Source organism: Propithecus coquereli, unplaced genomic scaffold (genome assembly GCF_000956105.1).
Source record: "Propithecus coquereli isolate 6110/MARCELLA unplaced genomic scaffold, Pcoq_1.0 Scaffold88, whole genome shotgun sequence".
Lineage (NCBI taxonomy): Eukaryota > Metazoa > Chordata > Mammalia > Primates > Indriidae > Propithecus > Propithecus coquereli.
The window spans coordinates 11,036,981-11,061,939 of record NW_012155062.1 but is presented as its reverse complement, the minus strand read 5'-3'; the positions used below and the strand labels follow the sequence as shown (position 1 = coordinate 11,061,939).

At 43.2% G+C, this 24,959-nt stretch overlaps 1 protein-coding gene across 1 annotated transcript in view; it reads left to right on the top strand.

Moving 5' to 3' along the window:
• The first annotated feature begins 1,137 nt into the window (after positions 1–1,137).
• The window catches only part of CLNK (cytokine-dependent hematopoietic cell linker), a 105,906-nt gene continuing 82,084 nt past the window's right edge, over positions 1,138–24,959 (top strand). The window contains exons 1-3 of the mRNA XM_012664266.1: positions 1,138–1,156; positions 1,241–1,418; positions 23,326–23,397. Of these exons, the coding sequence (XP_012519720.1) occupies positions 1,138–1,156; positions 1,241–1,418; positions 23,326–23,397 (269 nt within the window). The remainder of the gene's footprint in view (positions 1,157–1,240; positions 1,419–23,325; positions 23,398–24,959) is intronic.

Genomic DNA, 24,959 nt, shown 5'->3' with positions numbered 1-24,959 from the left:
CAACAGTATCTAAGCATATATCATCTGGAGAACATGCCATCCAGGGAGAGAAAAGACCTCTCTTTGCCTGGGTACAGCTGGATTCCTGCCAAGAAATCAGTGTCAGTGCTGGAAGGACCAATCAAACATTGCCCTAGGAAATGGAGAGATCTGATTGGCCAGGCCAGACCACCTGACAGTTCTTTGTCAGAAGAGGCAGATCATGTGACTGAGAGCCCTACTGGTTGAGGAAATCACTGGTCACAACAGGGCAGTCAAAATGAGTAACGTGTGTCCACTACAGAACATCAAAAACTCAGGAAAATTAGGAAGCCTCATAAAACAGTTGTAGCACCCAAGTTTTCTCACTAAATTTTTGTCAAAATCAAGTAAATATGTAAATTGGCATTTCACTAGTTAGTAAAAATGTCATCAATCTAGAGACCAGATTGGAAGAAGTCTCGTAGGATTGTCATCTCTTTTGAAAACAGAAGTAGCCGAAGGGCTGTTATTGTGGGAAAAGCTGTAGACCTGCAGTCAGAGAGCCAGGTCCCCACCTGCCCCTCCACTAAGGCGCTGTGTGACGGGGCAGAGCCCTTCTTCTCCCTGAGCCTCGGCTTCTTCCCTGAAGTTCCAGGCCCAGGCCGACTGTGCATTTTACCAAAGTTTTTTCCCAATGATGATATTCTTGGATCCTGCCTCGTCTGTAATGACTTTCACAAATCTGAATGAACCAGAAGAAAAAAGTCAAGGGTTTCATGAGAAGGGAGAAAAAAGCTTCAGAAGGCCGAGCAGTGACAGGCATTTCAAAAATACAAAGTTTGATCGGGAAAGCTGGAAACGCAGAGGTGCCTCTGAGAAGCAGGAGGGCAACTGAAAGTGCTTAGAGTAATTAGGGCTAAAACTGTGCAGTCTTTCGGAGAGCAGCATAAGCCCAGTAGGCAGTATCCGGAGGCAGGGTTGTTTGCTCTTTCCTTAGATCAAATGTGGAGAGGTAAAAGCATGAAGTTTGAGTTGCAGGGGAATGACAGGCAATTGCAGTAAATAGAACTAATTAACTTCAGCTTCATTCCCCAGATTACACAGGGCCAAGTGTGCACAGCAAGCTGGCCAGGAAACAGCAGGGTCTCTGGGCCTGCCTACTGACCCAGGGCGAACATGCGAGATACCTCCCAAAGTGAGCACTTAGGCGTTTCCTTTTATAACAAAAGCTTCCCATGGGCCACTTTTTCAGAGAAAATATTCAGTCTTCCTCCCCTAGCCTCTGCTCAGTGTCCCCTCTCTGAGGCCTTATATGACGGTTCTGATGGCCTCTGTCCCCCTTCTCTGAGCTCCAGCACCTTCGAGAAGCAAGCACTGGCCAAGGAGAGGGAATGCCACATGATGGTGCAGGGCAGGGCTCGGGGCAAGCCCATCAGTCTAGACCCAGCTCTCCTCAGGTGACCTGGGACAGATAGCTTCACTGCATTGGGTCTCATTGTCCTTGTCTGCAAAATGGGAGTTCTAACTCTAATTGTGACCTCACTGGCTGTCCTAAGTATTAATGGAACTATGTAAACTCAGAACATAGCTATCATCATGTGACTGAGTGCCCAACATTGTTTAACATTTTCTACTACAACCAACCTCAAAAAGCTGAAACAGGGAACCAATGAAATATTGTATGTGAAAGTGCACAGCAAAATCTAGCACTTTATATTGTGATCACCCATCCTATTACCGTTATGAGGGCTGGATTCTGTCTGCATCTGTATGTACATCCTTCAGCCCAATTACATCCTGCTATTTAGTATGGTGTGGAGCAGTTATAAATCCTTGGTTTCAGAGAACTTGCAGACACACACTCAAGAGGGCATTGTGATGAAGAGGAAAGGGCATTGGTTCTAGGACCAAACATTCCTGGATTAGGCATGGATCTCTGGCAAATTGTTCATCTCCTTTCCCTCACCTGCAAACTGTGATCACAATTGAACTTACCAAATAGGGAATGAGCCTCAAATGGGAGAAGGTAGGGCCGGGCGCAGTGGCTCAAGCCTACAATCCCAGCTCTTTGGGAGGCCAAGGCAGGAGGATCAATTGAGCAGGAGTTTGAGATCAGCCTGGGCAGCATAGTGTGACTGTGTTTTTACAAAAAAATAAAAAAATTAGCTGGATATGATGGCCAGTGCCTGTAGTCCCAGCTGCTTGGGAGACTGAGGTGGGAAGATTGCTTGAGCCAAGGAGTTTCGGGCTGCTGTGAGCTATGATCTATGATCTGTGATCATGTCACTGCACTCCAGCCTGGACAACAGAGCAAGACCCTGTCTCTAAAAAATAACATAGGAGAATGTAGATGAAGTGTTAACGTATCATCTGGCTGGCACATAGTAAGTACTTAGTCCATGTTAGCCAGCTTGCAGCAGATTCTTAAGAAAGCCACAAATCACTAACCAAGCTGATAAAGAGCATAATAACACACACAAATTATAACATTCTTAACTTGAGAGAATGTACAGTCTCTAAACTTAAGAACATCTATTCAGCTTTAATTCTGTAAATGAAAGGACGTTTCGGATTAAAAGTGCTTCTGTGATGAATGAGTTTGTCACATTTGCTTATTTGGACCCAAGTTTGAAGTATTTTAAAAATAGTATTTAGTTCCTAAAGATGTGATGAATGAAAAAGTAGTGAGAGCATTGAAAGTGGTGGAAATAAAAATAGTTTTTTTTAAGAAAAACGAATAAAAATGACAAAGATAATATGGGTGTGTGGCACCCTACTTTCAATAGTAGGGACAGTCTGGAAGACAAACAGCAAATCTTTGTGTGTGAGACATGTGGTCACTGTGCACCAATGACATATAGCAAGAGATGAGGAAAAGTGACTGTCAGGAACTAGCTAGACCCAGGGACACTGTGATGCACAAAGAGAGATGCTCCTGTCCTTGTGGCGTTACACTGTGGAAGAGGAAGAAAATATTCCATAAATAGCCTCACAAAGGTTGTAGGTGCTGAAGGAAAGTTGTATGTTAGGATATGTATGAAATGCTAGGCAGAGTCAGGAGTCCCTCACCCTCTCCTGTTGTATTCCTTCACATGGAGCCCTGCCAAGGGTTAAGGACAGTGTCTTCACTCTTCAGGGGCTGAGTGCTAGCAAAGATGATGGTGAGTGTGGCAGAGGCCAGATGGAGAGAAGTGCACAAATCCAAGAGCTAGTTTGGAGGGAAAGTCTCCAGGATTGTTTACGAATTGGTCTAGAAGAATGGGATGACCAAGGATGATACCTGGACACCTATATTATACAACTAGGGACAGAAGGTTCCTTTTGTAGAACCAAGGAAGTCTAGAAAGATGGAGCTTTGAAAGGTAAGAGTTACACAATTTTTAGATGCTTGTCAGGCATCTGATTGGAGACAGCAGGTAGACACCCTAGACAAGAGCTGTTCATGTCTGCAGCCTCCATGTAATAGCACAAGTCAGTCTGTGAATCAGGTAATAGGCATATCGAGCCTTCTATTCAGCAAAAGAGGCTGAGGGTTCAAATGGAAACAGACCTCAGAAGCAGACACATTCGAATGCTTACTCCAGTGTCCAATAACTGTGTGACATTTGGAGGACAATGGGGAAAATCCTGTTGTCTATTTGAGCTTCACTAAAAAGTAGAAATAATTCCTATGTCACAGAGTTGCTTTGAGAATGGAAAGAGAGAGAAAATGTTCTAACTGCTGGACACTGTAGTTGAACTATTTCCGCACTCACTTGTCGATTTTCCTTTCTCTCCTTTATCACCCTCATAGCTGTTGATGGGGCTAGTGTGAATAAATATTAGATATTAGATATGTAATTAAAAGACCACTGAAATTGTTATGTAATGCTAAAAAATTATGTACTTTCCCCCAAGCTACTGACCACTGCCTACACCCATCTAGATTGATCTATCTATCCATCCACCACATGTTCTGGTTTGAATCTGTGGATCAGGCCCAACTTAACACTCTATGTTAGTAAATAGAAAGCTGTGCCGATGCTATTAAAGAGGTAACTGTACAGAAGTTTTACAAAGCTAATGACTTTTTAAAAGTATTATTTCCTCCAAAAGCCAGAACAGAGGGAGGAAGGGCAAGGTTATGGGGGAAGGATTCTCACCCTTTTCAGGCTCGGAAGTCCTGGGCTGTCAGGCGCTCTCGGGGGCCTAGCGGTGCGGGGCCAGGGCTGAGATGAGAGGGATTCGCTTCGTCTTATGCGTAAAGGAGGTACCTGTGTTCCAACACCTTGGACGGCTTCCAGCTCCACAATCCTGTGGCTAGTCCTGGCCCTGGGGGAGGTGTCGTAAAAGTCACAGTTTTCATCCAGTGAAACAAACCTATTCTCTGTAGATATCAATCTTCCCGTCAACAGCTTCGAAGAAACAAAAAAAGTTTAAGTCTTTTGAAAAGGAAGGAAAAGCTTTCCTGGACATCGCTTTGGCCTCCCTGCCTGTGTACTGTTTGGTTGGGTGAGGTTGACAGAGCAGAATATCATGACAGCCTGGTTTTAGCACTAGTCTGTGGAAGAAACGTGGCACAAAAGCTCCCCCTGTTTTGTAGGTGAGGAAACTGAGGCAGGAGAAGTTAAGCATCCTGCTCAAAGAGCATATGAGTAGTGAGGGGCAGAGCCAGGAGTGAGGCATAGACACGGCGTGACTCTGCACGTCAGGCATTAAAGCGTGCACCGCAACTGTGAACTTGCAAAATTGTTAAAGACACATCATAACAACCCTGTTACAAACTGTTATGCAGCCATAAAATATGATTTCATGGAGGCACATCTCATAATGCACATATTTTTTACCAAAAAATTATCACTTCTGCCTGTGTGTGCTGGAAACCAGAACGTGACAACATTTGTATTGCATGATTTTTATTTTCCTGTTTTTCCTCGTACTTATTTTCTCCACTTCCTCCATGTTTTAATTTTGTAATAAAAATATTCTGTAAATATAAACTTAAAAAAACAAATTTCAAAAAGAAAGGAAAGGGGAGAGGAAGGAGGGAGGTGCTGACTTTCTCCTGTTGTCTTAGAAGGAAGGAAAAATTCAGTGTGGATAAACTAAAGGGTGTGCAAGAGAATCATAGGAAATCAGATGGGCTGAGGGAGGTAATGAAATAAGAAGAGGGAGAGGCAGAGAAGGGATGGGAAACAGGAACTGCCTGTCCGAAATACAGGCCTCTTGGAGATAAAAAGTGATCAGGTCACTGTCCTTGGAGAAATCCTTATTTCATAGACATTGAAATTGAGGCCAAGGGCTCGGAGGCCACTTCCCCAAGACTGCGGGCGCGAGGTAGCGCTGGCCCCAGACAACCGGTCGCTGCACAGTGGAAAGGGTGTGAGCTAAGGGGGCACGAGGACCTGAGTCTGAAGCCAGCACCACCACGGACCAGTCGGAGTGGGTGGGTGAGTTGAGGAGGTCCCCAAGATTCAGTTTCTGCAGCTGGAAGATGAGAGTAACCATTTCCACAAGCAAATACTCCTGTGAAGGTTAAGTTAGAAGAGCAGCTGAAATGAATGTGTCTGGTATGGAGCAGGTCGCCAAGGTTGGCTTCCTTTCCTAGTCCCGAGTACCGCTCCCCAGATAGCGCCCTCAGCCTGCCGGCACCACAGCCGCCTCACAGGTGTCAGCGGACGTGCGAATGGTAGTGGGCCTGACACAGCGTCAGCAAGGAGGGGGCTTGCTTGGGCCTCTCTCTGTCTCTCTTTCTCTCTCTGTCTCTCTTTCTCTGTCTACCTCTGTCTCTCTGTCTCTGTATCTCTGACTCTGTCTCTCTATCTCTGTCTCTGTCTCTGTATCTCTGTCTCTGTCGCTCTTTATCCCTCTCTTTCCCTCTATTTCTATTTCTGTCTCTCCATGTCTCTGTCTCTCTGACTCTATCTCTCTGTCTCTGACTCTGTCTCTGTCTTTCTCCCTTTCTGTCTTTTTCTGTCTCTCTTTATGTCTCTTTGACTCTGTCTCTCCCTTTCTGTCTCTGTATCTCTTCCTCTTTGTCTCTTTCTGTCTCTCTGTCTCTGACTCTCTCTGTCTCTGCTTTTTCCCTTTCTATCTTTTTCTGTCTGTCTCTCTCCCACGCATGCCCTGTCTCTCTCATTCCCTCTCTCTCTTCCTCTCTCTCTCTCTCTCTCTCTCTCCTTCTCTCTTACACACAAGCATATGCACACACACACACACAGCCTTAGTACAGTAACTGTCTGGCACTCTTCATGTCCAACATTTATTAATATAAATGATCTCACTGGGTCTAAAGAACAGTCCCTTGGAAGGAGAGAGACAGCCCAGAGGAGCCAAGTCCAGAGTAGAGGCAGTGAGAAAAGCAAACTCAAATTGTTGGAATAACCTCCCAGTGGTGTCAGCGTCGTGTTTGCCTCAGCTCTCTCCCTTTATACGCCAAACACCTGCCTCTGCAGAGAGGAGGACGGCTCTGCTTTCAATTATGTCCGTTAATGTTTCCCTATAATGGTGGTGCTCAAATCCTGTCAGACACCCCCAGGGCCTGGTTGATTGGTCTGTTAAAATCTTGGGTGGTTTTACAACTCCACAGGCAGGAGATCGTCATATGAAAGGCGTCTCTGAGCATAGCGCTACTGTGATCTTAGTAAGCCTGGGGCTTTGGGGATGAAAGACACAGTCACACTCACTGTATGATGATGGTTACTATCCTACTGCCCAGGAAAACTGCTGTAATCTGTCCTTCTTGGAAACTACCCAGAAAGACATCCCAAACTCCTGGAATCTGTGTAATCAGTGAAGTAGAACCAAGGAAACTTAAGTCCAACCTGGGTTTCCACCAGCCAGTGTGGAGATGTCGGGCTGATCACTTCCCTCCTGTAGGTCTGTGTAGTCACAGACCAAACACAAGGACTCTGGGGAGAATCACCATTTCCTAAAATGTGTTTCTACAAATGCTAGTTATCAAGATTCTGCAAAAGAATAAAATGAGTTGTTTCATAACCAAATAATATGGGAAGCAGAACAAACTCTGTTGAGTTTCGTGATGCTTATTAGCATATTAAAGATCCTGAGAAGCCCTGCAGGAATTATGCCTGTTATGTTTGATATCCAATGGGTTAAACACAACTGCTTGACACTTACTAGGTTGCCTTTCTTCCTGGAACTTCTGTTGTTTACCAGGGCTTGAGATTAGGGTACAGCATAGCACATTAGTGCTTACCTTTCCCAGTGTCCATCAACATCCCTCGAGCTCATATGCTCTGGTCGTTTCAATGATATAAACCTAAAACACTCAGGCTATTTACTTTTCCACCTTAGGGGCAGGGAAGGGAGAAAGTGCCCCAGAATGCTGGGTTGCTGCTATCACTGGTGCATTCTTATTTTACAGGAATTTATGTCTAAGGCACATCTCGACATTTCAAGTTAAATGCATACCTTGCTGCATACAATATTCAACATGTCTTCCCGTCTTCACTTGTCTATACTTCTTATCCTTCTTCACTTAGGTACACGTCTTATCCTTTAAGACTAGACTTTGCCGTCCTGACTTGGAGTTTCTGGAGTTTCACAGAAGGATTTCTAGGGTTAGGTTCTCCTTCTGTGGCAACGGTATTTTCCACCATCTGAGCACTTTTCCCACTGAATTGGATTTCTTCTTTATTTGCCTATTTCCTTGCTAAACTAGATATGCCTAGAGGTCAGGGCATTTTTTTTTTAAGTATTAAGTCACCTTTGTTCCTGACACAAAAATAATAATATCTAAAATTCGCTTGAGATGTTTTTATTTATATATATCTAATTCATTTAAATATTATAATGTGTCAGGCACCATTTTATTTAATACCTTCAATTATCCAGTGAAATAGATGCTGGCCTTACACTTGATTTATAGAGGAGGAACCTAAGGCTTAGAAATGTCTCCGGGCATTGCCTAAGGGTTAGGGGCTGAGATTTGAACCCAGGCAGTCAGATCCCAGAACTCTTAGTCTGACCACCGTATTATATTACACAGAAGCACTGAGGAGATGCTTGACAAATATTTGTTAAAAGAGAAATGCAAGAAGCTTTATTAAAGGAATATTCTGTGAGAAGGCTGCATCTCAGACATTGCATACTCTGAATCTTGGAGCTATTGGTCTGTAAACTCTCTCCAACCCAGGTACATATCTCTAAAAATTTATAGAGGGATTTGTTAAGTCAGGAACACATTAAGTCAATCAATGAGTTAATTGAGTAAAGGGGGACCCATTCTCTGGAATGAGAACTGTATGTAATACAGACTTTTTGTTAGTATTTTAACAGCTTTACCGAGGTATGATTTGCTGCTGTGGAGTGTTCATGTTCCTCCAAATATTGAAGCCCTAATCCCCAATGTGATGGTGTTTAGATGCAGGGCCTTTGGGGGGTAATTGGGTGTGGATGAGGTGGTGGACATGAAGCCCCCTGATGAAATTGGTGCCCCTAAAAGAGATGAAGGGACCAGAGATCTTTCCTTCCACCATGTTGAGGACACAGCAAGAAGAGAGCCCTCGCCAGAACGCCACCATGCTGACACCCTGATTGATCCCAGACTTAAAGCCTCCAGAACTGTGAGAAATGAATGTTTATTGTTTAAACCACCCAGTCTGTGGTATTCTGTTACAGCAGCCCAAGCAGACTAATACATTCACATAATAAAAATCATTGAAGTATACACTTAAAATAGGTGAATTTCATACTGCCATTCCCTCCACCAAACCATGACAGCAAGATTTAATACCAAAGTTATGGTCTTTCTAGATAAAGAAATGGGGAAAACTTCTAGCCAGTGTGGAGTCCCCCTCTCTGCCCTACACTATTTCAACTAGGGTTGTACAAAAACCCTTTTTCCTTGGCAGGGCGCTTGTGCATATATTATAGTTAGCCATGAGCTGTTGTAGCCAGTCGTCTCCTCGTGAATTGTAAGTTCTCAAGAAGAACTTTTCTTTTACGTCTTTAAATAAGCCGAAAATGACCAAAGTAACATACTTGTCCAGAAAATACATAGGGCTTGAAATCAGGTGACCAAGGTTTGCTAGCCAGCATCACCCCTTTTAGGCTATATGACCTTGAGCCTCAATTTCCCCCTCTGTATAATGGGAATAATACCTGTTATAACCCTGTCTTCCAACTTGCCTGTGCCCCTGAAAATCTATATGACATTTACCAAATAAAGGGGTAGAAAGCTCAAATACATGTAATATCTTCTACTGCTTTAAATCTTTGATGCCTATATTTTAAGGACTCAAATTTCCAAACAAAAACTTTTTTCCTAGTCTCTAAGCAGCCATTGTTCCCAAACCACTTGCTTTTATGACCTAGACTGAAAATACCAAGTCCTGTTTTGCTCAGATGAAAGAATGATTTGAGAACCATTTCGTGGTGTGCATTTTCTCAGCATCGCAATCACAGAAATACCTGAGGTAAATGGCTCAGTGCTGATCCACTGTGAAAATTTGTGGAGTGTTCAATTACCCTTAGAATTGTTCATCTCTTACCTGTGGAGCCCCAGAGTCTAATCACAGGACAATAGGCTACAGTTGGGAAATTTTTTGCTACACACAAAGAAAGTTCACTGAGAAGCCGTGGGTCCCAGACCCCACGTGGAAAGTGAATCGTCCTTGGTTTTTTCAATACACTCGTCATCCTTTTCATGATATTTTTTTCTTAACGTCTTCCTGGAGAGGACAGAATAATGACAATTAATCTGACATTGGTTTAGCGAATCTAAGGATAGAATGAATTCGAGGGCTAGAGATCCCAGTGGCTAACATTTGTGGGTCTTACCTGGAAGTGGTTGGATTCGGAAATGTGTCACACTTCTAACAATAACTCTACCTATCAAAGATTATGCTTGTGACTCAAAAAATGCCCACTGGACGCCAAATGGAAAGACCTCAGTGACACTTAGCTTTCTCAGACTGAGTTATAGACTTCTTTGTTTATTCCTTATTCCACAAATGTTTAATAAATATCAACTATCTGCCAGTAACTGTGCCAGGGACGAGAATCAGAAGCCAGATCATATATAGTTCCTGCCCTCAAGGATCTGTCCCTGTCTGGAGCTGTATTGCTACTATTCTGCCCTCTGCGGGAAGATGTTTCTATTGTTTCAAGCAAGCCGGCAGTTACAGTGCTGCACAGCAAACATTATGAGAGAAGTACGTGCAAAGCACCGTGAGAGTGAGGGGCCATCGAACAGGTGCAGGCAGACAAGAGGGGCTAACGAAGGCAGAACTGGATCCCAGTTTTGAGAGAAGAGTAAGAATTAAGTGGCTCAGGAGGTGTGAGGGAGTCCTACAGCCTTGGCAAGAGAAATGTTATGGAGATGAGATGCTACGTGCCACGGGTGGAGTGAATGGCACCTTTATAGACAAACGTAAGGGAGCAGGAAGAGGGATTAGAAAGAGCCCCCTGGAGCAGCTCCAGATAAAATCAGCAACAATTGTTTGACAGTTAAGTCTATGCCCGAGTGAGGTGACTTTATGATAGGTGTGTTTCTGGCACTGATGTTGACATGGACACTTTAGGCACCAAAACCCCGGTGAAAAGGATAAAACAATTGGTCCCAAATAAAGGGACAGCCTCCTAGTAAAATGGCACATCTCAGGAATGGAGGTAGTTGTGGCTACTGCCGAATTGTGCAACTTGGGTGTATAGCTTCCCATTTCTGGACTTCGAGTCTTTCATTTTCACAGTGAGGAGTTGTGAGTGCTCTGCTTCTAAGAAAAGTGGGAGAATAAGAAGATGAAATGCATGCTCATTTCCCTTCCCATTTCTTAATACACAGAATTTCTTAGTTGGCCATGAAGACTGGGAGAGAACAAGTGTCCAGGCTACAGATTCTCACATTCTTGTGTGAAAGAAAGCAAAGGCTAGTTATTGAGGTGCCCGCTTTCTGTATAATTGAGAATTCACGTGTGGATATTAAGACAGCGTTGCAGAAAGAATCCTGGACCTTGAGCCAACCAGAAATAGATCTGGTCTACAGCGGTCACATATCTCTGTGATTGGGGCAGGGTATTCGCCCCCCTTAGCCTCAGTTTCTTTGTCTGCAAAATGGAACTAAGAATGCCAGCTCCACAAGATGCTACACAATGCTGAACGCCTTTTTATTTGTTGTTGTTTGAAGATCATGTAGATCCACTCAACCCATTCCTTTGCCTAGTGTCCTTTTTCCTTTCCCTTTTTTCTTTTCTTTTCTTTTCTTTTTCCTTGAGGCAGAGTCTCCTTCTGTTGCCTAGGCTAGAGTGCAGTGGCATCATCATAGCTCACTGCAACAGCAAACTCCTGGGCTCCAGTGATCCTCCTGCTTCAGCCTCTTGACTACAGGCACCCGCCACCATACCCAGCTAATTTTTTTAAATTTGTTATAGAGATGGGGTCTGACTGTGTTGCTCACTCTGGTCTCAAACACCTGGCCTCAAGTGATCTTCCTGCCTTGGCCACCCAAAGTACTGAGATTACAGGCATGAGCCACTGTGCCCAGCCTTCTTTTCCTTTCTCTTCATTTTCCACTCCCAATTCCTCTTGACCCTCCTCCCCACCAACGCACACACTGTGTTTCCTGCAGAAATGAAGCTAATTCTAATAACCAATTAGTGAAGTCATTGTCACACAGAGAGCGGCCAAGGTGCTTGAGAGGGATGGTAGCTCATAACATTTAATTTTATTTCCAACGAGGTTAACCACATCACTATTACCAAACACAGTCCCAAAGACTCCATCTGTCTCCCATTGATGTCTATCCCTGGTTTGCTGGCAGCAGTTCAAGGAGTCTGACCGGCTTAAAAATACAAGGCTCCTGAAACCAGAGTGAGTTTATTTTTCTAGTAGGTGATTACTATGCTTATCTCTAATTTAGCGTGAAAAGGCTCCAGTGATTGCCTTTTGAGATAGCTGGGCATTGTTAACATGAATTGCAGCACTTGGTCCATGGGTGTTCACCTACCTGCAGGTACAGCTGCAGAAGTTCCAATGTGTTATCAAGTTTCAGCTGAAAGGAGCAACCGGGGGTGTAGAACACAGAGCTGCTCACAGCTTCTCTCTGAGCAAAGGGAGAGCCTGAGACACTCAGTGATGATTAATCAAGGCTAAAGGATGTTGGCAACATGTACTTTTCTCCTGAACTTTCTTTTAAATATAGATTTATTTCAGCATATCTTACAAGTCACGTCTATTTCAAAGTGTACAATTTAATGATTTTTTAGTAAATTTACCTAGTTGTATACCCATCACCATAAATCAGTTTTAGAACATTTCCATCGACACAGTAAGATTTCCCATGCCCATTTGCTGTTAATACCAATCCCTCAACCCCCACCCACTTCCCCAGGCAACTACTGATCTACTTGTTTTCTCTATAGATTTGCCTTTTCTAGACATTTCATATAGATGGAATCATACAATAGGTAGTCTCTTGTGTCTTTTACTTAGCATACTGTTTTTGAGGCTTGTTGATGTTGTAGCATGTGCAATAATTCATTCCTTTTCATTTCTAAATAGTATTCTATTGCATGACTATATTTTGTCTATCCATTCACCAATTGATGGACATTTAGATTGCTTTCTATTTGGGGCTCTTATGAATAATTCTGCTAAGAACATTCATGTACAAGGCTTTGTGTGGACCTATATTTTCACATAGGTGAATTCCTAAGAGCAGAATTGCTAGGTCACATGTTATATCCACATTTAAGTTTTTAAGAAGCTGTCTCCAGAATCTTGATTCTTTTGCACAAGCTCATTTATTCTTTGCTCCCGAACTAAAACACTAGCGATCCTGACATTAGAACATACACTGCTCACACCTCTCCCTATAGTCCAAGACAAGAAAAACAAAAACAAAAACTGCTCTTTCTCTCCTGATTGCACTCATATGGGAAGAAAAATTAAGAATTTGAACCCCAAAGTCAGGCTTCCAAAGAAGTAATAGTCTTTTTTCCCTCTTTTTCTTTCTTTTCTGACTCTATGGTGCAGGGAAAACAAAATAACAGCAGAGATAGTGGGAAGTCAAACCATAAGCTTCGAAAGGTTGGCTTGGCTCATGAGTTAGTAAAGACTTTATTGTTAATGTTCTGAGCAAAGATTAACTATTATGTAATCACAATTTAATTACTAGGAGTTTAGGGTATCTACCAAGTGCCTAGCACAAAAATAGATAAAAGTAGGAAAGAAATTTCAAGTGATCAACTCATAGTCCCATCAATGAGAAACTCCTGCCTTACAATTGCATATCACATTGTAGTTCATAAGAAAATTTTGGATCTTGTCTCCCCTTTTGTTCACATCAGTCCTATTAACAAAGATTCTTTTATGCAGAAAGAGATCAGGATACTTGAACTTGGATTTTCCCTGGGTTTACATTTCCTCCAGTTATAAGCCACTAGATGCTGGGAAGTTGAACTTGAAGAAGAGCAAAACAAATACTGAAGATATTAGCATATTAGGGAAGGGAAAAGAAGGACCCTTAGTTTACATGTACTTTGGAATAGAGAAGGGGAGGAAGGTGTAAGAAACTGGAGGAGGTTCTGTGGGATTCTCTTTCTTTTGTGTTCTTATACTTGAAAGGAGAATAGAATTAACTTTTACTGTGCACCCAGCCTCACAGCACACCTACTAAGACATTATTATTGTTCCCACTTTAGAGATGAGAAGCATGTGGCTGAGGTGATGAAATCATTGCCCTAGGCCAGAAACTCAGGGTTTAATCCTAAGTGTGCCATGTTCCACCTATTTCTGGCCCCCAGTCTGAACTCATTCTACCATAGGACACTGCAAATGGCAATGATTCAAGGTGGGTTAGCCAGTGTTACAAATTCTTGTGAATTTGTAACAAAATTTTAGTTAATAAACAAATTTTGCTTAACCAACAACTGTCTATGGAAAAAAATATATGCAGATATATGTACACAAGTTTAATGTAAATTTTACTGATATAAAAGATGTACAGTATATAATTTACAAATAATAGTGAAATAGGCAGTACTCTTTATTGAAAATTCCATATAGCCAATTGATTTTCATACAGTGATTTCATTGACTTTTGCTGAACTCTTATAGCTTTAGCAAATCGATGGTTGCAATTGACAAATCAGTATAGGTCTGACATCAATACTGGTTGATATTTTCCTTTATGCTAATGAGTAAAACAAGTGAAACAACAAAGAAATATGAGAACTTCACTTGTTTGTCAGGGATGTGAGCAACTTCTTTGCTAAATCAGAGCGCAGTTTTGCTTACTGGAAGAATTATCTCCCCAGTTTTTGTGCTATTCACTGTTACAGCTCTGCCCACACTTTTAAGTTAAATCTGCTTTATTAACACTTCCTCCATTATTTTCTTAAGTCTAGTCTATCAATGAAGCAATAAACCAAACTCTGATTCATAGCATGTGCCAATTTCTGTGGTGTAAATATTCCCACTACGGCCAATGTCAGGCTAACAATGTAACATTGCCAAATGGAGAGTGATGAGGAGATAGATGGACAGTAGCATATTTCCACCATAGAGATGCAATAGATGTAAATGACATCAAGTCTATAGATAATAGTGAAGTTCAGTAAAATAATTAGAAAGTGATGCATTTTGTGTATGTATTATCTCTGCCTTTAATTTATCCCATTGTAATTTTATATAATTTAATTTTTAATAATGACTGTATTTAACAACACTGGTGTGCAAAATTCCTGAAATTTCGGTGCAGAAATCAGCCCTGCTGTTCCACTGTAAGCTGGCTCCAGCACACCACTACCCAAGGTAGCCACTGCCACCCTCTTCCTCTTCATGCAGTTCTGACATTGAATGCCTCCTTCATTACTAGCTTTCTGTTGAAGACTTCTGGCTTTACCTGAGCACTTCCATTTACTAGTTATTTGACCTTGGGAAAGTGGTCTGACCTCAGAGATGCATTTCCTTATTTGTAAAGCAGGGATGCTTGTACCTACATCATGGCATCACTGTGACGGTCAATAAAGGGAGCAGCACTGTGACAAGACAGCACACCTGCTCAGGAGCTATGAGCTCACACTCTCGTCTGCCCATCATAAGTCCTAGGGGTCTACACCTGGTGCAGGTGCATGGAGAACTCCACTGGCCCCGAATTGCTCTTCTAATTTCTGTCATTAGCACTGACAGTGACCAGATTACCTCTCCGATTAGGAGAGAGGGTACTCATTGGAAGTAATAGCAACAAGGCTTTCCATGTATTGATTCTATTGGTCTTCACAACAGTTCTGTGAAGGAAGTGTTCCCATCAGCTTTATTTTGCAGATGGGAAAAATGAATCCCAGAGCAATCACATAAACTTTCTCCATCTTGAATGTGCACACAGATCTCATGGCCTTTCATTAGGATGCAGGCTCTAGCTCAGTAAGGCTGGGGTGCCTGGGATTCTGCAGGTCTAGCTAACTAGCTTTTTTTGGGTTAGGTGGTCTGAGGACCATGTTTTGATTAGCAAGAAACGAGACTTCTGTAGACTGAAAAACAGACACTGCCACTTAGCCAATTTCAACTCCCATACTCTCAATGCCCATTATATTTAAGCATCTGAAAAAGAAAGGCAGGAGTCTACTGGGCAGGGTCCCTGGAAACACAAGGGCATCATAAATACATGCAGAACCAAGGAAGATACGTGGCTCTACCTTAAGGGGACCAGAGGTCTATGTGGTTAAATCTAACAAACCCAGGTCACCTGGTGTCTCTATAATGATAGTTTACCATTATTTGAGCCACTCATCAACATGCTACTTACCACAAACCCAAGATATCTAACATCCCACAAAAATTCTCTACCAGCAGTGCCAGTAGGCCTTGTGTAGACATCTCACCCAGACATCTGCCAGGGGAGGGGGAAATTTAATCACTGAATCCACTGAAGTTTGAGTCAGAAGAATCTCAGTGCACAAACAATCTGGATTCTTATTGCACAGCTGGAGAAATCTTGGTCTGGAGAGGGCAGATATACCATGAGTCAGAGGCTCCTCCAGCTGGTGTGGTGGTCACCACCAAGGGTGGCCTGAGCTTTAGAGCCCATGGTCATCCCCTGACTCTCTGCTCCCCCTGGAACCCTAGGCACAGTATGGTCCATGCTTCAGGTGCGCCAGTACCTCTCCAGCAGGCTATCAAAGACAAAGCCAAGTAGTTAGATATACTATGCAGGACAGAACAAAGAAAAACATGAGATGTTGGAAAATTTGCTCTTTTAATGCTTTCTAGGGCAACAGACATTAAGGAGAGGTTAATTTTGTGGATGGAGTTGGGAGAGATGATGTAGGAGACTGCCACAGTCTCCACTGTTGTAACTATGATAATAACACCACCCCTGCTCCCACCCCGGTCCTAGCTAGCATCATCTCCTGCTTGGGTTACTACAACAGCATCCCAAAGGTCTCTCTGCTTCCACTTTATCCCTCCACATTATGCCTATTCTCGAGACAGAAATCAGAAGATAGACTATTGCATCACGATTGATATCTGTGTTCCTCTGTCCGAGGCCCTGCCATGGTAATGACTACAGGGCCTCGCAACATCTGCCTTGATTCCCTCGAAAATCTCTTGGAATGTCTTCCAATCCATCCATGCACTCACCCCAGTTTAGCCACATGGGCTCAATTACTTAGCCGAGCTCTGCCTTTGAGCTTTCCTGCAGACACCCTGTAGCTGATGTGCCCAGTGCCTTGCCCCTGCCCTCACCCCTTCAGTGAGGCTTGCCTTGACCACACCATGGAATATTCACATCTGCCCATCCATGCCAGGTGCTCTGATCCCCCCACCTGCTCTACTGTTCTTGCAGAGCACCTTATCACCATATAGAGCCCTGATTCACCCTGTGTACTGTTGGTGTGGGCCTTCTCTGTTCCCTGGGCAGAGGTCCTCATCTGCTCTATTCCATGGGAGGTAGGAATCTTTTCTCCATTCCCTGATATAACCTGAGCACTGAGAACATTTCCTAGCCCATACTTAGCACTAAGGGGGCGGGAGGAAGTGTTGCTGAATTAATTTTGATAAAGACTTCCGGCCAATATATTTGTTGAGGACTTGTTCTATTCTAAGCACGTGCTAAGTATTTTGCATGCATTATCTCATTTAATTCTCACAACGTTCTCAAACTACAGCAAAACCTAAACACCCCCAGTGCCAAATGATGCTATTAAAGAGTCCCCAGGAAGCACAGATAAGATGTGTTGTAATGATTGGCTTCAACCTCAGCTTTCTGGCTTTGATTATCCGTTGATCAGTGCTTTGAAAATCCGTATTGCCAGACAATATGATAAGACGGGTCTGCTGTGGCTCAGAACTCACCAGTGTGGGAAAGCAACTATGTACAAAGGACAGCGTATAATCCCCAGGGTGTATCTGGGATCCCGGTCCCTCTTCATTTCCATGAATCCCAGCATGATACTGCAGAAAGCAATGGGCTTTGGGTCAGACAGGTCTGATATTGAACGCCACTGTGCAAATACAGCTGTGCAGCTGCAGGCAATACACTGCGCCTCTCTGGGCTTCTTCTTCCTCCTCTGTAAAGTAGGAATGAGGCTTAACCTGTAATGCCATCAGTAGGAATAATTGAGAACAGTGGTTGACACATCCCAAGGAAGATGCTGTGCAAGTAGTATCTTTCACAGGTGAATTAGTCCACTACCATTTGTTTCAGGGACTGATTCCAAACTCAGCCTTTTTCCTCGGGACCATGAAGTTGGCCAGATCTCATACTAAAGTTCAGCTCTGACAGCTTTTACACCAATCTGTGTTGAACCCTTCTTATGGGTGGGGCCCTGTTCTAAGAACCGAATATGGAAATATTTTTTCCCCGAGAGATGTGGGCAGGTTACTTCAGCTCTCTCAACACTTCCATATTGAGAGAATCCAATGAGGTGGGTCTGAAACAGAAAGTGTGCATTCGGTGTTCATCTGTGGACCTTTCCATGGTAGACACTGCAGGAAATGGAGGATGTGACTTAGGCTGCTTTTCCTGCTTACAAACAGATTGGAGAAATCAGGCCCTTTCAGGGACAGGCTAATTGTCCATGCTGGCTGCTCTCTGGGGCAAACTGGGGGCCGTAGGGAGAGAGTAGAGACAGTGTCGGGGACCAGACTATGGAAGGCCTGTGCTCCATGCTCCAGAGACAGAAGGGAAACCCTGGCAGTGGGAACACTGGATTTTAGGATGAGGATCCTGACAGCAACATGGTGAATGGATTGGAGAAAGTGCGAAGTTGACTGAAGGGAGGTGAGGAGAGCACAGGGGACAGAGGGCAGGAGTCCCCACATGTTATGGGACCTTCCCCTCTCTCCTCCCATTTCCATTCCCTGCCTCTTTTTCTCTTCTTTTCTTTGGACCTTGTGGAGTGAGAAAGTGTTGGACCCACACATGGAGGAAAAGTTATATTCTTGAGCAGCCTCCTTCTCTGGGAGCCCCTCTTACATTCTCAGTGTGAGGACCCTCCCCGGTATTCCCAAGGACAGAAGAAGATCCACTGTGTCCCTCTCACCTGGGTTTCTTATGGGGTATCTACTCACCAGGCACAAATCAAATTTTCGTTTTGAGGGTTTATTTGTTTATTTGTTTGTTTATTTTAATCATTGCATCTATTGCATTGCCCAGGTTTCGATGTGGGTCTGATTCATTCTCTGTCCTGTGGGACAGGCAAGATGTTCAGAGTATTAGTTTCCTGTGGCTGCTATAACAGGTTGCCACAAACTTACTGGCTTAAAACAACAGAGGTTTATTCTCTCACAGTTCTGGAGCCCAGAAGTCTAAAATCAAAATGTAGGGCAGGCAGTGCTCCCTCCAAAGCCTCCAGGAGAGGATCCTCTTTCCTCTTCCAGCTCTGAGTGGCTCCAGGTGTCCCTTGACTTGTGACAGCACCAGTGCAATCTCTGCCTCCATCTTCACATGGATCTTCATGGGGATCTTCACAGAGCCTTCTCTCCTATGTTTTCTCCTCTTCTCTTCTCTTAGAAGAACACCTGTCATTGGATCCAGGGCCCACTTTAATTCAGGGTGATCTCATCTCAAGATCTTTAGCTTAATTAAATTGTCAAAGGCCCTTTTTCCAAATAAGGTCACATGCACAGGTTTCATATCCTTTAATACCCACCATTCAACCCACTGCACTCAGTACATACTAATTCAACTACACTGCACCAGCTTCCATTAGATCTACATGAAAAGTAAGGAGGGTCTGCAGGGAGCAGTTTCACAGGCAATAAGAAAGAGGTGGAGCTAGAAAATGCATGAAGGAGGACATGATGGGTTTTGGTCATGGAGGTGGGCAACACTAACGGGGAAAGGAAATCTAGAGTGGCTGCAAAGTGTTGACCCTGCAGAGCTGGGAGGATACTGAAGAAGAGAGGCTGGACGGTGGGAGTGATATGCTCTGTTTGGGCAGAATCTGAGGTTATTGCAAGAGCAATTCATTGGCTGATCCAACTGAGGACTCTCTGTGCCTCAGTTTCCCCACAAGTCTATGGCACTTCCAGCTTTTCTGGGATGTGCTGAGTTCTCTGTGCAATAAATTAACCTGTGTTGTTTCCTTGGAGGACACTCAACCAGAGTCAGTGACAAGCTAACAGAGCAGTACTAAATCAGTAAAAATACTGATTTAATTTATTTTACTATGTGGGTGGGACATGTTGAGTGGCCTGAAGGAAGGACTGCTGGTCCCATATGTTTGAGGTCTTGTAAGATGATGTGCATCTACTCACTATGGTAAACAGTGCTGTTATCCCCAAGTACAGTGGCCAACTGGGAATGCTGGGCATCCCCTCCCAAGGTCAGATCTCAACGCAATGCAAAACAAGCAATGTTGAGCTATTATGATTAACATTCTTTAATAACATTTTCTGTGATGGGCTGGGACATCATTCTTTCAACATCTTTTAAAAATGTAAACATTTTGTACATTTTTGAAAAATGTCTCTAAAATCTAAACTCTAAGGAATGATTTAAGGCAGAGAGACCTGATAGGAGGAAACCTGCTATTGTATGTTGCTCTTTGTAAGTATTTTTTAAACAAACAGACTTTAATTACTCACTGTCCAGGTAGATGGTGATGTATTTGACAGCTCTGTTAATATTTTCCCCTGTAAGTAAAAGAGCTACTCCTCCCCATGCTCCATTCTGCCTACACCACACCCATTCTCTCATGGGTTCCTCAGCTGCTCTCAGCCAAGCCTGGCCCTGAGCAGCAAACAATCACATGCTCTGGCATCTTCTGCAGCACAGCTGACACACACTGGGCAGGAGATTAGTGACCTGTAGCCCTGGCTTTGCCACCAACCCAGCCTGGTCACTTGGAACAGAATCTCCACTCTCGGCCTCCTGGTTCCTTCTCTGTAGCACAGAATGGTGAAGGATGCCTGCCCATTTACTACTACTGAGGGTTGCTGTAAAAATGAAATAAAAAGAGAGTTCAACTCTCTTCTTAAAGTTAAAAAGGCTAAAGCTGATCATCTAGAATGGTCAGAGGTAGCCCCAGGGCTGTTGGGGTTGTGAGGCATCAGGAAGAGATGAAGGGAATTCCCACACTCTTTCCCATCCTCCTCACATTGGACTGGTCAAAGCCATTTAGGCAAATGTTATGTGGGCTGTCAGAGCACAGAAATCATGCCCATAACCCAGAGATATGATGAGACTGAGGGCTCCTTCTCAGTGCAGGAATAGGTCAGAATTCCCCTGGCATCAGAGAGGTTCAAAGGACTCTGTACAATTAACTCCATGGTTCACTACCGTGTATGAACCCAGACTGGTAGGCATTGATCTATTGGTTATTTATGTATCCATTCACTATCTTACAAACATTCCTGCAAGCATGAAGGTGTTAGTTTGCCAGTGTTCTGGAAGAAAAATAGATGCCCAGTATGTGGCCAACCCATACGAGGCTCCTACTGGAAGGGAACATGAATACATACATGGGCACGTATAGGGCCGTATCATAAAGCAATGTTGTTTATACATGTATGGGCTGTCTCCCTAAATGCAATAAAAGCTCTGTGAGGCAGGTTCCATCTGCCATCTTTAATCTCTGTTTCCCGTTGCCTAGCACGTTGCCTCATACAGAATAGGACCAATAACTACCCGTTGAGGAAGTGAATGAGTGGACTCATGAACAAATAGAATGAATGGCAAAACCAAAGTGTGCAAAAGTACTAAAGGACTCAAAGAGGAAGCACTAGGGAAGAATTCATAGGGAAGCAATATTTGAACTTGACTATGAAAAGTGGAAAGTATTTTGCCAGATTCAAAGGAGGCAAAAAGAATAATCTGATCAATGATATGAAAGCATGAAAGAAAAAAACAAAGTAAGGCCCAGAGGCCACAGTGTGGGGGGCCTGGCAGGGAGAGAGTGGCAGGAAATGAGGACACACAATAGAACTGGATTCCTGGTTAGGAGTTTTTTATCCTGCAGAATGGAGAACTGTGAGGATTTTCAAGCAGGGAGGTGCCTTGCTAACATTCGGCTAATTAGAAAGGTTTATCTTGGTGTGGTTTGGCAGGTGGGTTGGAGCCCAGGAGGACAGGAGAGCCATTAGGGGGTGATGTGTGCGGCCAGACTAGAGATACTGAAAGCAAACCTAAGACTCAGTATAGCTTATGGGGGTGAAGAGGAAGGGACAGAGTCAAGAGGTATTGGGGGAATTTGAAGATTAGGATCTGATAACAAATCAGGGGGATGGTAAGGGTGGAGGGTAGGAAAGGGAAAACTCAAGGTTGGCTCCCAGGCTGCTGGTGTGGAAACTGTGAGCAATGGAACTTTTACTAGGAAGAAAGCCTGAGTCTGCTGGAAGAACACCAATTAGAAGGGCCTAGAAAATAGTCTGATGTTCATGTCTAGAACTTAGAGGAGAAGTCAGAGTACAGATATAGGTTTATGAATCAAGCTCTACACAGATAGGAAAAAGAAAAACAATGAGTAATGAAATACATAAGATAATACAATAATGAAATAATTTTGAAATAATTAAACAATGTAAAAAATAGAATGAGTAATAATGAAATAATGTCATCATCTTTCTAGATGGTCAATTTACACAGTGGCAAAATACATCCAAACAACTCACTTATATTTTTTTCTATTTATCACATTGTATTCTATGGGCTATACGCAAAATCCCAGATGGAGAGAGAGCCTCAAGTCATCGGGAGGGATCTCCTGGAGTCCTTTAGTTGTGTGCACATTCATGCATGTCCACCGAGCTCCACTGTGGGCCGGGCACTGACCCAGGCTCCAGGGATGCTCAGTCCTGCAAATCTCTGCTCTCACAAAGCAGAGACATGAATACGAGCTACAAGTTAAAACAAAAATAAACTTAAAACTCAGACAAGTGCTGTGAAGGAACCAGTCTGAGAGGTCAGGAAGGGTTCTCTGAGAAAGTAGTACTTGAGCTGAACTCGGAAGTATGAGTTGCAGTTAAGGAGAAGGAAGACAAGGCCGACCGAGAGAAAGAGGGAACAGAACCTGAAGGAGCCCTGTGGGAAGGAATAGAGACGTTTCCAAGGAGCGAGAAGAGGCAAGTCTGGCTCACACAGAGAGAACGGGAAGGACAATGAGGTTAGACGAGCTAACGAGGCAGTTGTCAAGGAGCATTTGTGGAGGAAAAAAATCACCAGCCAGTGTTTGATAGAGCTCATGAAATGCCTGCAAAAGAAAAGAAAGTATGTTAAACTTGGCTAATTAAATGAAGTAGGGATGCATAACAATGATGGTTTATGTTAATGAATGTATTTAATGAATATTAACAAATTAACTCAATGTGAAATAATTTAATCTCTTCATAGAAAGTGCCTTAGCAAAGTACCTAAATTATATGGGAGTTCAATAAATATTACTTGAATCAGAGTTTCTACTGCTAAACAGTCTGTCTTCCTACATTGGGCAAGGTTTGCAGACACTTTTCAAACTCAGCTAATATAGACGAGCATCCAGAACATGACCTAACTCATAGTTGCTGTCCCTTCAATATCTTAACAGCATCTCATCAGCCATGTGGCAAAAGTATGATGCTCTTCATCTTACAGATGGGACAGATACTGGTGGAGCTTAAGAAAGGTACCAAGGTCACCCTGCTGTTGTGGGAGAGGCAGCCCACATATTCTTGTTGAGTAGGATGCTTCTTCCACTCCACACTGCTGCCCTCTGTCAAATAAAGCTCTTACATTAAAAAAAAAAAAAATTAAGTAATTGAATTACCTTAAACACAGATTTTTTAAAACCCCAATGGAAATGCAAAGAGAGATTCAGAATAATGTGTGAGACGTAATTACTTAAATCGGGGTGGTTGTTTCTATGAATGAATGCACTTAATTAATTTTTCCTCCTAGCTTCTTGCTCCTTCCCAGCTATAATCTATTTTCTTTCATCCCAGGGGCAATGGAAGGACAACAAAAGAAGGATCCAGTGATTTGAAATTCCAGAACTTCCCTCTGCCGAAAAATAGGTCAGAATATTTACTTGTTTATTAATAGAGAGTAAAAGTTTTAATTCTGAGGCAAATAAGCTGACCATCACACACAAACATGTTCACACGCACAGACAATGTTAATGGGATAGAATGGCGTTGCTGGAAGTGATCTTAGAGGTTGCACAGAGACCAAGGTGCGGGAGAAGGGACTTGATGGGGGTTGAACATCAGCAGGTGTGTGACACAGACCTAGGCCGGGGAGCCCCCAGGCTCCACAGCTCTGCAGGCCAGACCTGTCCCCACCAGCCACCCAGGTCTTTAAACAGCCCAAGAGGGAGCCACTGAGGGGAGCCGTCCATTCCTCTGGCAGCGAATGATTGAAGCAATAGTCATGGATCAGACCACGAGTCCCCCATGAGTCTCACAGCAAGCACACGAGAGCCAAGTGCCTATGTTGCTCTTTTTCTTCGTCCTTTAGTTGAGAAAATCATTTAAGAAGCGGTTATGCCATCAAGACTTGCACAGGCTACTAAAAACACAGAGACAAAAGGCAAAGCCCTACCTTCAAAGGGCTCACAGACTAGTTGAAATCAGAACTGATAGGAAATCAGAACTAACTTCATTAAAATATTGACAAGAGAGCAAGCCCGAAGTCAAATTCAGTTCTGCATTGACCTGTACCGACCTACACTGACCCTGGGGACCTCCTGAGGCTCAGAACCCTTGAGAGGTCTCTCCTGCACCCAGCCAGCCCTCCTGGCCAAGCCCTCCTAGAGACCACCAAGGGGCCCCACGAGTTACCAGTGCTCACAGCCCAGTTGAGTTCCACTCAAGTCCACCCACCAAACATCCTTCAGTCCCCACTGTGTGCCAGACACTGCAAGCAGTCTTGGGATCCTCAGACTAGATGCGCTGGAATATTTTCCCTAAGCAGAGTGAATGAATGCCCATAAGACAGAGTGCTTGAGGTATTTTTCAAAACCACTTTAACTAAAGGAAAATGTGTGGCTGTTCTCAGACTTCTTTAATGTTTACATTAAATACATTTGAATAATGCATTGCAAGTCCATTTTTCTTATTTCTTGACAATAGCAAGAGATGCGAGATGGAAGGGTTAGAAGCCTTCCTTCAAATGGAGTGGGTTGAAGCAATTACATACATCAAAGTAATATTTACAGTTACATTTGGGGAGAAAAAAAGACAGAGGGAGAAGAGCAGTGCTTTTTTCCAAAGCAAATTATTTCAGAATGTGTCATAGCATGCTCGAGATATATTAAAAAGAGCAACAGACGATATTTCTGCAACCTGTTCCAAACCGTTTATAAACCCAAATTTAAAAAAAATAAATCCCATATACATACAAATCTCTATACCACTGCATATTTTATAATGAAAGTATTATATGAATATAAATGAGTATTTGGTTCCAGTTCTAAGTCGGAATGGTTTCAATTTTTCCCCATTCAATATGATATTGGCAGTGGGTTTGTCATAGATGGACTTGATAATTTTAAGGAATGAGCCGTCTATGCCTATTTTGATGAGAGTTTTTATCATAAAGGTGTGTTGCACTTTGTCGAATGCTTTTTCTGCATCTA